This window comes from Montipora foliosa, chromosome 5, assembly GCF_036669935.1.
Source record: "Montipora foliosa isolate CH-2021 chromosome 5, ASM3666993v2, whole genome shotgun sequence".
NCBI lineage: Eukaryota > Metazoa > Cnidaria > Anthozoa > Scleractinia > Acroporidae > Montipora > Montipora foliosa.
Window position 1 is genome coordinate 13,828,634 of NC_090873.1, and position 12,500 is coordinate 13,841,133.

Consider the following 12,500-nt stretch of genomic DNA (forward strand, 5'->3'; position numbering starts at 1 on the left):
AACTCTACGAATGTCCGCTGCAAAATTTACGTTCCACTAAAACATCCGAATCCAAAACAACTTGTGCATCCCAGCTTTTTGTGCATTCGATTAACCGATGTAGAGCTTTAATCATGAGCTTACAAACGTCACCCATGATCAAAAAACACGCAACAATCCTTCCAGTGACTCGAGCAAGTTTCCGATCAGAGACACTTCTGTGCGACATTATTTCAGTAACTTCATAATAAAAGGAAAAAATCTTTTCTGGTGAAATAATCGTACAATTATTCTTGAAAACTCAAAAAATACCCAACCAGCAAATGATCTGGACAGGGACCCACTGACACTTACCTTTCTTCGGTACAAACCCAGAACGAACAAGATCTGACCTAACAAGCAATGATTGCTCTTCGCACCTCGAAAAGTTTTGAGCGGCAGTAATACCATTGTCTAAATAAACAACAATACAAAGCGCCTTTGAGTGCCGATGTTTACCTAAACTGTGGTCTCACGACTTTAGAAAAAATAGAAGGACCTACATTGAGCCCGAACCGCAAAACCGTAAATTTGAAATACTTAATAACGCCACCAAAATCCCAAGAGAAACCCAAACCTTGTTGATCAGATTCAAAAATCGCAATGTAATAATAGCCCGATTTGATATCAAAAGAGCAGGCCCAAGCATAAGGTCTGGTTAACAAACACTGAAGGAATGATTTATTATTCTCAAACCTAATTTTAGACTTTTTAACAAAATAATTTACATGCCTAAGATCTAGGATAAGCCTTTTCTTGAAATTAGGCTGAATAGAGGCCGATAGGGGATTAACAACCACCTGTGATGACTGGCACTCGACAACAGAATCAACTTTAAGAAGCTCTGCAACTAATAGCGTTGGAAACAAATTCCGAATTGCGCAAGGCAGACTTGTATTTAAGGACGTTCGCATCCATTACTACTGCGCATTTTTTTTGCGCATGTCACGCACACGTCATGCATCGCAGACCACAAAGGTAAGCACGATGCTAAAGGCGCAAACATCTTCCACAAGAATGGAACGTGAAAGCATGTGGTATCATGGGATAGCTGTGGACCCAGGTCTTCTCGGAAATATCACGCAATGACGTGACAGTGCGAATGGACAATCGCTTTGAGAACTTCGCAACTATTTTACTCTCTTGAATGCTCGGTGATCCCCATTTTTCTTTCCGTAGATCACTTCCTTTCCTGATTTTGACCATTTTATAAAAAAAAAATTGAGTGAGAAGTTACAATTATTTCGCTATTTATGCTCTCGTGCCACCGAAGTTTTCTTTCTTAGACTAATATGTATCGTTTTTCTAGGTCTATTTCAGGACAGAAAAAGACAGCTGCAAAAGTTTATTTAGTTATATTAGTTATGTTGAATTGACTACGTTTACCTGATCTAAATTTCACTAATGCCGCTTTTTTTTTCCTGACAGTTGTAAGCTAAGATCGTATTAAAATAACGCAAGCTTCTAAAAATGCACCTCATGATCTCGAAAACGAGAACGGTGACCCCCCATTTTTTTTGCCTTTTTGGAAAACATAGATCATTACCTTTTTATGTGGCAAGTTTAACAAAAATCTGTACTTGGGAACATTTTGGGCGCGAATGTCCTTAAGATGAACCAAAGTAGGTTTAAAATAAAAGGGGATCTTATATGACACACCCTCTCTCTTGCATATTTTCTCTTGATCACACTTTTTTCTGAACTTGCTTGCAGGATACACTGGTTGTTTGACGTCCATTCGTACATGTGTATCTCAATTTATGAAGAGGTTACTTCGTCCAGAAAATGTCTTTGTTTCTCCTTTGACGTGTGGGCGAAGTGCAGAAATTGCATATTTAGATTCAACAGTTTTTGTTTCATGACCCCCAATAAACTCACACGTAGTGTCAAGCGGGATTTTTTGTGTATGTGTATTTCCAGATTTAACAAGGTTATTACATGACAAAGAACGCAAATCTGACAACTTCAGAAAGGTGCTTACATCAACTGCTCAAGTTGCCCACTTCCGACTGAAAACTTAAGATTTGTTCATTACTTGATATACCCACTAGTGAATGGTTTCCTAGGCCAGTGTTGATTTCAATATACTAGTCGGCATTCGACCCTTAATACAACATGGATGAGGGGATCCAATAATTAATTTAGGTAAAATGTGACCGGAAAGACTAAAGGCTAAGCCATGATCCATTGACGACGAACACTATTTCGTAGTGCTAGAGCTTCAGAGTCTGGCGAAGACAAACATGTATACAGGGAGAATGATCTGCCATTTTTAACTTACTAACATGTTGCTTGGAGCCCAAGAAATCGACCAAAGCAAAACAGTGATGGTAATATAGTCTCACTAGCTCCCACCGTTCGATGTTCCTTGAAGTCTTTGGGTTTTGCAACGGGTTGGTAAAGTTTGAACTGTGGCTAAAGCTTTAAATTTTTGTTTTTTGTTTGTAGGGAGTTGTCATTTAACGGACTGACGGATCTTCCTGACGGCATTTTTGATAAGAATGCCCAACTGAGGGGACTGTAAGGACAAACAACTTTTGTTATATAACATTGGGAAACAATTCAAAGCTCTTGTGATGACTTTAAAGAAAGCATATTCCCACAGGTTACACTTGCTCACGTATTTCTAGATTTAACAAGGTAATTACATGACAAAGAACACAAATCTGACAACTTCAGAAGGGTGCTTACATAAAATCTTATCAACTGAAGCTATGATCTTCGCGGTTTTGAGCGCAATTTTTGCAATTGCGTAGAGAAGCCTGAAAATTGCAGGACTTCAACGGGATTTGAACCCGTGACCTCGCGATACCGGTCCGACGCTCTATCTAACTGAGCTACGAAACCACTGACGTTGGAAGCTGGTCATTTGTGGGTTCTAATGTTCCCGTGAGGAATGAATCAACAATGAAATGATATCCGCCGTTCACATATGATCCAATTCATATATCATTTCATCGTTGATTCATTCCTCACGGGAACATTACAACCCACAAATGACCAGGTCCCAACGTCAGTGGTTTCGTTGCTCAGTTGGTTAGAGCGTCGCACCGGTATCGCGAGGTCACGGGTTCAAATCCCGTTGAAGTCCTGAATTTTTCAGGCTTCTCTAAGCAATTGCAAAAATTGCGTTCACAACTCCGAAGATCATAGCTTCACTTGATTTCATATCCGCAGTTCATATATGATCGAATTCATATATCATTTCATCGATAAAATCTTATGTTGCCCACCTCTGGCTGACCACTTTAGATTTCTCGATATACCCACTAGTAAAGTGGTAACGGGAAATATATTTTGTTTCTATGGGAAGCCAGGGTGTTTCGTTTAATTATTTGCCAAAAGATGTTAAAAAGTGCCTTGTATTGTTCTTTGCTTCCTGTAACTGCTCATTGCTAGAGGTAGCCTTGTACTCTTTCAAGTGACAGAGAATTCGTTTCCAATTTATGCTGTGTACTTATATTCAGTAATTCCAGTTATGATTTAATCATCCATTTGTCTTTGGAAAAAAAGTGTTCTTCTACCACACTTCCAAAGAGTACAAACTTCAAAATGCACATCGCTTGGCGCAATACTTCGATTTCTCTACATGATTTACAGTGTAATCATACATTATCAGCGAAACAATCGCGATTTTTCTGTTCACAAACATTGACGTCACATTTCTCTTGATACTGAAACTTGCCAACCACGAAACACAAGAAGCCGTTTCTGGTTTGTTGATAGGTACCTGGACTCCAACAATCTAAAGAAACTGCCTGAAGGTGTCTTTGATAGGAATACCCAGCTCTCAACCCTGTAAGTACCTCTTTTATTAATATAATCAAGAAATGCTGAATGAGATAGATGACTACAAGTGTATGACACTTCTTTTGAAATGCTTTCTATGCTTGCACATCATAAGTAAAAAGGTATATCAGACAACACTGATAATTATTTTAAGCAGTGTTCATTTTGTTGATATAGAGACTATGAGAGAATTTGACGTTTATTCTTACTTTTTGTCAAATAAAAATCTTATAAGAATACCAACTAAAAGTGATATTTTCATCATATAGGAAGTGAGATAGTTCTCGTGAGGAATTTTTGTTTGTTGTTATTTTTGTGGCTATTCTAATGGAATGATTAATAAAAGAATAAGGGAGCTGTAAATGAATGAAAAATCCATTTCAATTGAAAGTTTATTTTGGAGCAAATCACACCACGCCTCAATTACACCAAGACAAGGTATGAAGACAAAGAAGAATTTGCTTAGTCTAGCCCTTGGGATATGTTAATTTCAGTAAAGTTGTTTTTAGGTGTTACAAAAACTGAAGTCTGTTTCCGTAGACGTCGGCTAATCTTCTCTTATTTGTAGGAAATCTTAACTTATAGCCTTTCGTGTACTGCATGCCAGTGCTCGAACTATCTTTCTGCCATTTGACCTTCGGAGTGGAAAATAAACTAATGTTTGCAATGGCGCAAGCAAGGAAATTGGCACATCTTTGCCCCAAGACCCGGAGTGAGAGATAGAGTCTACGATTTCGTTTGAATCCAATGGTTTCTTGGATCGGAGATTGCAAAGCTATACTGTAAATTTAAGGAGGCAGCGTGGTCCAGTGGTTAGGGCGTTGGGTTTGCATGCGATTGCCCCGGGTTCAAATCCCGTTCTAACGTCTGGTTTGGATTTGTTTCCGGTTATCCCGGATTTAATTCTACCACGCTTTATTAAATAGCCAACTGGTTGCCTCCTGCTAATTCACCTTTATCACTCGGCGGCCATCTTGGAGTCCGTGGGGAATAAAGGCTTTGTCTTTGCATTGTCTTTGCCCGTCCAGCCTCACACTGAATGAGAGGTTCGACGGGCAAAATCTTTAGTTTGGACGTGGAGTGATATGGGCCAATTGGGGTTCTTAATAATGTTTCTGTTAACTTTGAATTGTTTCTTTCACATTGTTAAAGGTGGAGTGCCTGTAAACTAGCTTGATAGCTAAGTGCACTTCCACTATAAACAAAGCAATAGCCACCTTTACATATATTTACAAATACCGAATATACAATGAAAAGTATTCTGAACTTTTAATTTCTGCAGGCAAGAAGATATAGCTCAACGTAAAAAAGCTTACAACAAAAGTTAATTATATAATGCACATATCAATAGTTCTCGAATGAGCGAACATCATCCTGACACCCTTAGTAGTCGGCACTGATTATATTGCATTGGCGTACAAGTACGAATATCACACAGGAAATTTTACAGAGAGGTAGCGAGAGATGCCGTCGAGTGACTTTGAACTGCGAGAAATGTCTATATATACCTGACTAGTACAAATAGTCATGCGTACTACCAGACTATACACACTTAAGTGTGAATACCGAAACACCCGAACTACAATAGCGTACATTCCATAACGTGAGAAAATACATTTGTTCTCTGCAGTGAAACGAGAACAAAGCATTTTCATACTAAACATTATCAGACGCAGACAAAAATCAGCATCTCGTTTATTGCCAGCTATAATTCCATTTGTCGATGATAAAGAAAGAGAAATTTAATGTAATGTGAAGGTTGTTCAAAGAGACTTACCGCAAAAAGAAAAATATATCCTGGAGTCAAACAAGGAGACCTCTAGACTAACCACAAATCGCCGGCTTTAGGATTACTAGGATTCAATGATCCGCAATTTCGTAGGTATCATTTGCCAACGCTACAAATGTATTGTCCATAAAAACTTACTAATCGTAATAACAATTGTAATATCAGCGGATTCTAGCAAGCTCCAAGGCTCTAAATTTTCGGAAACTGATAGTAAAGCATCGAGATTGTCCTTGACATAGCTGTCCTTGGCTTTGTCTGAACGCCACCGGCCATGACGCTTGAACAGCCTATCAGAAAAGCCAGCGTTGCGGCAGCAGTGTTGCCACCAGACCTAAGACTGTGGAGGCCAAACAACTTAGCCGGGGGACCCAGTTGGGAAAAGATATCAAGAACTACCTCCCGAGCCCGTGAATAAGAAATGACGGTGCTTCTTAAAGGCCTACCTTCAACCGACAAGCATTGTGAGCCGTGGAACAATTTTCATATATGTAAATCCTGCCAAAGCTGAAATTCATTCAATCAGATCGCTATTATAAGCAACGCGAATTTACATAACCAAAACAAACGATCGAAAAGCCTGTAGGTTGAAGGTGGGCCTTTAACGTATAGCTCGCGAAAAACCAGCATAATCTGTAACGCAAATAGCACATGAGGAGCACCTAAATCAGACAAATTGGCGTTAACACAAGCAAACTTCTCACAAATTGCCAAAATCATATTAAAATGGTGTCCTCTCTCGCTAAGCACATGTTCACTTCCGAATAAGGAAATACCAAATATGGACATACACTACACCAGTGGACCAAATAAACGTCCAAGTGGACTATGATATCTCCTAAATAACATAATGATTCGATCTATGTTGTCCCAGTGGTCTCCCAGTGGACCAATGACGACACACATACTCTTTTTCCTAGTTCTCTATGGAAATCGCACACTCGTGATCACCGATCGCGCTGAAATTTGGCGTGTTTACTGTTGAGGCTATTCCTCAACAAATCGTTAATGTTAAGTCCGTTCCGCGGTTCCGGTTTTTTCCATGGAAATGACGTACATGTAGACCATAATACTTCAGTAATTTTTGCTCTTCTAAATCGCACGTGGAGAAAACGCTCGTGAAAGAACGCTTAGTTGTGAATTGTGTTTGCTTATGCCGTCTTTCATCATATGGTGAGTTGCTGGATAGTCTCCGTTTCTAGTTCCGATTCGCTAGCTAATGTTTGTCATATTTCTTAGGTTTTTACGGCTTGTCAAAGGTAGTAATACAGATGAAAGGTCGACATCGCTGGTTGTCATAATGTCAAAGATTCACTACATTGTCATTAAACTCGTTGTGTTGTTGAAGGATGTTTGTGGTATCCTCGCCTAATTGCCGCTACTAATGTCCGGCCCGGACATTAGTGTAAAAACCATATGTTTTATCGTCTCCTGCTGTGGAATTTGTGCTTATTTACGCTGTTTACGACCTCAACTGGAGAATCGCCGATTCATTAGAGGAAACCGCCGTCGTTCAAGATTTGTGTCATGTCGCAACGTGGAATTCTCTACGAAAGGTTAGAGTCACTGGATAGATCTCGTCGGGGACATTTGTCAACCATCACAAAGGTGTGTAATGCGTTAGACGAAAGTGTTAAGGATTTTGGAAACGTTGTTAAGGTACGAACACAACAAATACAACTTAATACCGCATGGGAGCAGTATTGTGCATGCTGTGATAAATATGATGATTTGCTTGACACTTCCTGTGAAAAATATCAGAGTGTTTTGAGTGACCGTGATACTCAACGCATAAGAGTACAAGATTACAACGCTAAGATTGAGCGATTTGTTATTGATGCTGCCGAATTTTACAATAATCAAGTGTCTGAAGAAATAATGGAGAAAGGGAAACATTCCCAGCCGGAATCTGTGAAATCCCAAAAAAGTTACGCCTCGAGATTAAGTGTGTCTAGTTCGAAAGCCCGTGAAGCTAAAGTTCAAGCTGCGAGGGCAGCATTGATGCAACAACAAGCTGAAGAAAGAAGTAGAAGGGTAGTTGAGCTCGAAGTGAAAAGAGTTCAGATGGAAATTAAACGAACGCAATTGGAACTTGAACATAGGCTTGAACTGACCAAATTAGAGGCCGCAAGAGAGGTTGTGGCCGCAAGAGATCAGGCAGAACTAGCCAAACTAGAGGCCTTCCTGGCAGAACAAGAAATGTCTGAACTGACCAATGAAAAGGATGGTATTAAGTGGTCTCCCAAAGTTGAAGAATTTCACCCAGAGGACAAACTCGTGGAACCTCTTGAAGTTCCAGTCTCTTCTTTGCCTTCAGTGATCTCTAGTAGCTTTACTCCTGCACCTGTGTCAGTTATGAACCCACCTCTCACGTCTACACCTGCAGTAGAAAACCCCGCAGCTACTACCTCCATGCATGCTACTGGAGGAATCTGTTTTAGTGATCCACTTGTGGTTCCAAAAATGCAGCTTAAGCCAACTGTTCATGAGAGTAATGTGCCCAAACCTGTCAAAGGTGATTGCCAAGGGGAATGCCAACCATTGACCTTTGTGACCTCAGTCACACCGTCTACGGTCACGCCATCTACAGTCACACCGTCTACGGTCACGCCATCTGCAGTCATGCCTAACATGTCTAGTGCAGCTGTCAATGAAAGCCTTACAGCTATTATGTCCTCAATGGAAAGGATAAGTGCTTCTCATGATCTCCCTCATGTGCGAGTCCAGAAGTTTGATGGATCGCCTCAACAATATCCTGCCTTTCGCCAGAGGTTCAAGCAACTGGTGGAGACAAAACCGCTTGATGATGCTGTCAAAATGACCCGTCTATTACAATTTCTAGAGGGACCTGCGCTTCTTGCAGTTCAGCGGTACGAGCCATTGCCAGGTGGTTTGGCAAAGGCCCTTAGGACGTTGGAGGACCGATTTGGTCAGCCATTTCAAGTAGTGAGAGCGTCTGTGGAATCTCTCACTAGAGGACCTGTTATACAACCTAATGACAAGGACAGCTTGCAGCAATACGCAGACATGGTTCAAGTTACTTATGATATCCTAGAGTCAATGGGATACTTGAATGAAATGAATGCAGGCAACCTTGAGAAAGTCATCATGCGACTTCCTAAGTGGATGCAAGCCAAATTTGCTGAACGTTTAAAGCGCCTAGAGGGTGAAGGTCATGCGATGCCTACCTTCAAGCATGCAGTGGACTTCCTCAGGGAGCGAGCCTTTATTTTGAACCATCCTTTCTTCAGTGCTGGAAGTCGTGAGAACGTGGTTTCTAAATTCAAGTCTAGGGGCAAGCCGCCTGTGACCCCTAAACCCGCCTTTTTTGTTAACATGACAGCCGCAAAGGGTGAGCCTTGTCCAATGTGTTGCCAGTCCCACCGCCTGTACCAGTGTGAGGCATTTAAATCCAAATCTCCGAGGGAAAGAAATGACTTTGTCAGGCAGCACAAAATATGTTTTAACTGCATCAGTTCATCTCTACACAACTCAAGAAAATGCAAGTCAACAATCAGGTGTAAAGTGGAAGGCTGTGGACAGGCACATCACACGTTGTTACATTTTCATGAACCAAAGGAAGTAGTTGATTCGGGAACTGTGAGTCAAAATAATGAAGTCAACCAGGACTCGTTGGCTGACCAAGGTACATCATGCAATACTTCAGCACATTCAGTCAATCCAGTAGTCAATTCCTCCGAGGTGCTACTTCAAGTTATTCCAGTGAAGGTGATAAGCAATTCTGGCCGTCAAATCACAACGTATGGTCTAATTGACTCAGGGTCTGACATAACCATGGTTGACCCTTCTCTTGTGAAGTTGCTAAATATTGAAGGAACACTAAGTAAGCTTTCTCTCACGACAGTGAGCAGTGCTGATGTTGAAGAAAGGGGTATGAAGGTTAACTTCAAAATTGCATCATTGGATAGCCAGAACGACCATGTGATTGCTGTCAACCCTGCATGGGCTGTAAAGGATCTTACTATTCCCCTGAAACATACAAGGTTGTCAAAATCTTTAGAGCAATGGCCACATTTACGGGAAGTGCGTTTCCCAGAGGTGGAAAGGAGGAAGATTTCCATCCTACTAGGTACTAACATTCAAGAAGTCTTCGTACCTCTTGATGTAAGAAAGGGAAACCGAAATGAACCGCTTGCCATCAAGTCTTGTCTTGGTTGGAGCATACTCGGTGGCTTCTCAAATCTACAGTCCCACAGCCAGGGACAGGTTAACCTCATCAGTAGTGAAGATGTTTCCCTGAACGACCAGCTCGAGGAATTCTGGAAGATTGAATCCTATGGCACTGCGAGGTCTGAAACCAAACCATTATCGGTAGAAGATCGAAGAGCCCTAAAACTTATTGACAACTCGATTAGCCTGCTGGATGGCCATTACCAGATGGGCCTTCTGTGGAGGGATGACAATCCTGTACTGCCTTACAACAGACCTCTAGCTGAAGCAAGATTACAGTACCTGAAAAGGCGCTTCCGTCGTGATCCAGAGCTGGAAGTTAAGTACAGAGATGTGATTCAAGACTGTGTGGATAAGGGGTATGCTAGAAAGCTGAACAAACAGGAAGTTGCCGCAGTCAGTAACATCACTTGGTACATTCCCCATCATCCGGTAACAAATCCCAACAAGCCAGGTAAAGTGAGGGTAGTGTTTGATGCGGCCGCAAGATTCAATGGCACATCTTTAAATGAACAGCTTTTGCAAGGACCTTGTCTTACCAATGACCTCACTGGTGTCTTAATTCGTTTCCGTGAAGAAGAAGTCGCCTTTTCCGCAGACATCGAGGGCATGTTCTACCAGACCAATGTGACGCCAAGTGACACTGATGCGCTGAGATTCTTGTGGTGGCCTGGTAGTATTGATGACACACCAGAAGACTATAAGATGCTGGTCCACATCTTTGGTGCAAAGTCCTCGCCCTGTTGCGCCAACAAAGCTTTAAGTATGACAGCACAAGACAACGAACGAAAATACTCGCCTGAAGTCATCAGAACAGTTCGTAGAAACTTCTATGTTGATGATGTGTTAAAGTCCGTTCCAAGTACAGAACAGGCTGTTCATCTGACATCGGACCTAACCAAGTTGCTGAAGGAGGGAGGCTTCCGTCTCACGAGGTTTGCGAGCAATAGCCGGGAAGTATTGCAATCTATCTCACCAGAGTTGAGAGCAAATCCATCGCTAGACTTGGATCTAGATCAGTTACCATTAGAGCGAGCATTGGGTGTGTACTGGGATGCCCAGTCTGACACCTTCAAGTTTAAAGCTTCACAATCAGGAAAACCGCCTACTAAGCGAGGGGTGCTCTCCATAGTTAGTTCGCTGTTTGATCCGCTAGGATTCCTTTCGCCCTTTGTGTTCTCCGCTAAGATTCTGCTGCAGGAACTCTGGAGAGATAAACTCCCTTGGGATCGACAAATTCCGGAACCTTACCTCTCACAATGGCAACGTTGGCTAGAGGAGCTACCACGTGTCATCACCATTGACATCCCAAGGTGTTACAAGGTTCAGTCACTTCGCAACTCATCAACTGTTCAGCTTCACAACTTCGCAGACGCGTCCAGACGCGGTTACGCAGCAGTTTCATATTTACGTTTCGCCGATGAGAAAGGAGTGATTCATTGTTCCTTTGTTATGGGAAAGACTCGCAATGCGCAAATTAGGGAGTGGACTATCCCTCGCCTTGAACTTCAAGCCGCAGTATTAGCAGCTCGTCAGAGCAAGATAATATTAAGGGAACTTGATCTACCAGTGGGTCAAACCTTCTTTTGGTCCGACTCAATGACATCTTTGCAGTATATCAAAAACGTGACAAGGCGTTTTCAAACCTTCGTCGCTAACCGTGTTGCCGAAATTCATGAAACAAGTTCCCCAGGACAGTGGCATCATATTCCCGGTGTCATAAACCCCGCTGATGATGGGTCACGAGGTGTTAGTGCTCAGTATTTTCACGCTGGATGTCGCTGGTGGTTGGGTCCCAAGTTCCTTTGGGAACCTGAGCATACATGGCCCAATGAACCAGTAGAGGATCTCCAAGATGACGATGTGGAAGTACGGAAGTCATCGACTGTTATGCTTACCTCATATGCACCACAGTTTGACCTCTCGCTGCAACGCTATTCTTCGTGGTCCCGCCTACTGAGAGTTATGTCATGGGTCCTACGTTTTGTGAAGAGAGTTCGAAAGGAAACTCGTCAGTATCTCACGTCAAGTACACTCAAGTTGGAGGAATTGCAGCAAGCAGGTCGAGAAATCGTGCGGTTAGTTCAGCGCCAGCATTTCCTCGAGGAGTGCTTGTGTTTAAAGGAAGGCAGGCAAGTGAAACGTCACAGCAAGTTAGCCAATCTCAGTCCTATCTTAATTGATGATGTGATACGTGTTGGCGGTAGAATTCACCGGGCCCCAATTGCCTTTGAGGCCGCACACCCAATGATCCTTCCAAGGTCCCATCACGTTTCCGCGTTAATAGTTCGCTACTACCATCGTGTCCTGGGCCATGCAGGTCGTGAACATGTGCTATCCGTAATCCGTCAGCGCTTCTGGATCTCAAAGGGAAGAGTTCTCGTGCGTCAGATCCTAAGTAGTTGTTTGAGCTGCCGCAAACGTAACGCGCCTCCTCTCCAACAGGTTATGGCTGATCTTCCCAAAGAAAGGCTAATACCCTACCAGCCTCCGTTCACGTACACGGGTCTGGATTTTTTCGGACCGTTTTACGTTAAACGAAGCCGCAGTACAGTCAAAGTGTATGGCTGCATATTCGTATGCTTCAACAGCCGAGCAGTACACATTGAAGATGTCAGTTCGCTGGAAACAGACACGTTCATCCAAGCCTTGGTTCGATTCATCTCAGTTCGTGGTTGCCCAAAGGAGATATGGTCGGACAATGGCACAAATTTTA

General features: G+C 42.4%; 1 protein-coding gene across 1 annotated transcript in view; it reads left to right on the plus strand.

Annotated features, from left to right (window-relative positions):
* The first annotated feature begins 7,120 nt into the window (after nucleotides 1-7,120).
* LOC138002174 (uncharacterized) overlaps nucleotides 7,121-12,500 on the plus strand; it is a 6,081-nt gene continuing 701 nt past the window's right edge. Inside the window, exon 1 of the mRNA XM_068848256.1 lies at nucleotides 7,121-12,500. This exon is cut by the window's right edge and continues 701 nt beyond it. Coding sequence (XP_068704357.1) covers nucleotides 7,121-12,500 — 5,380 coding nt within the window.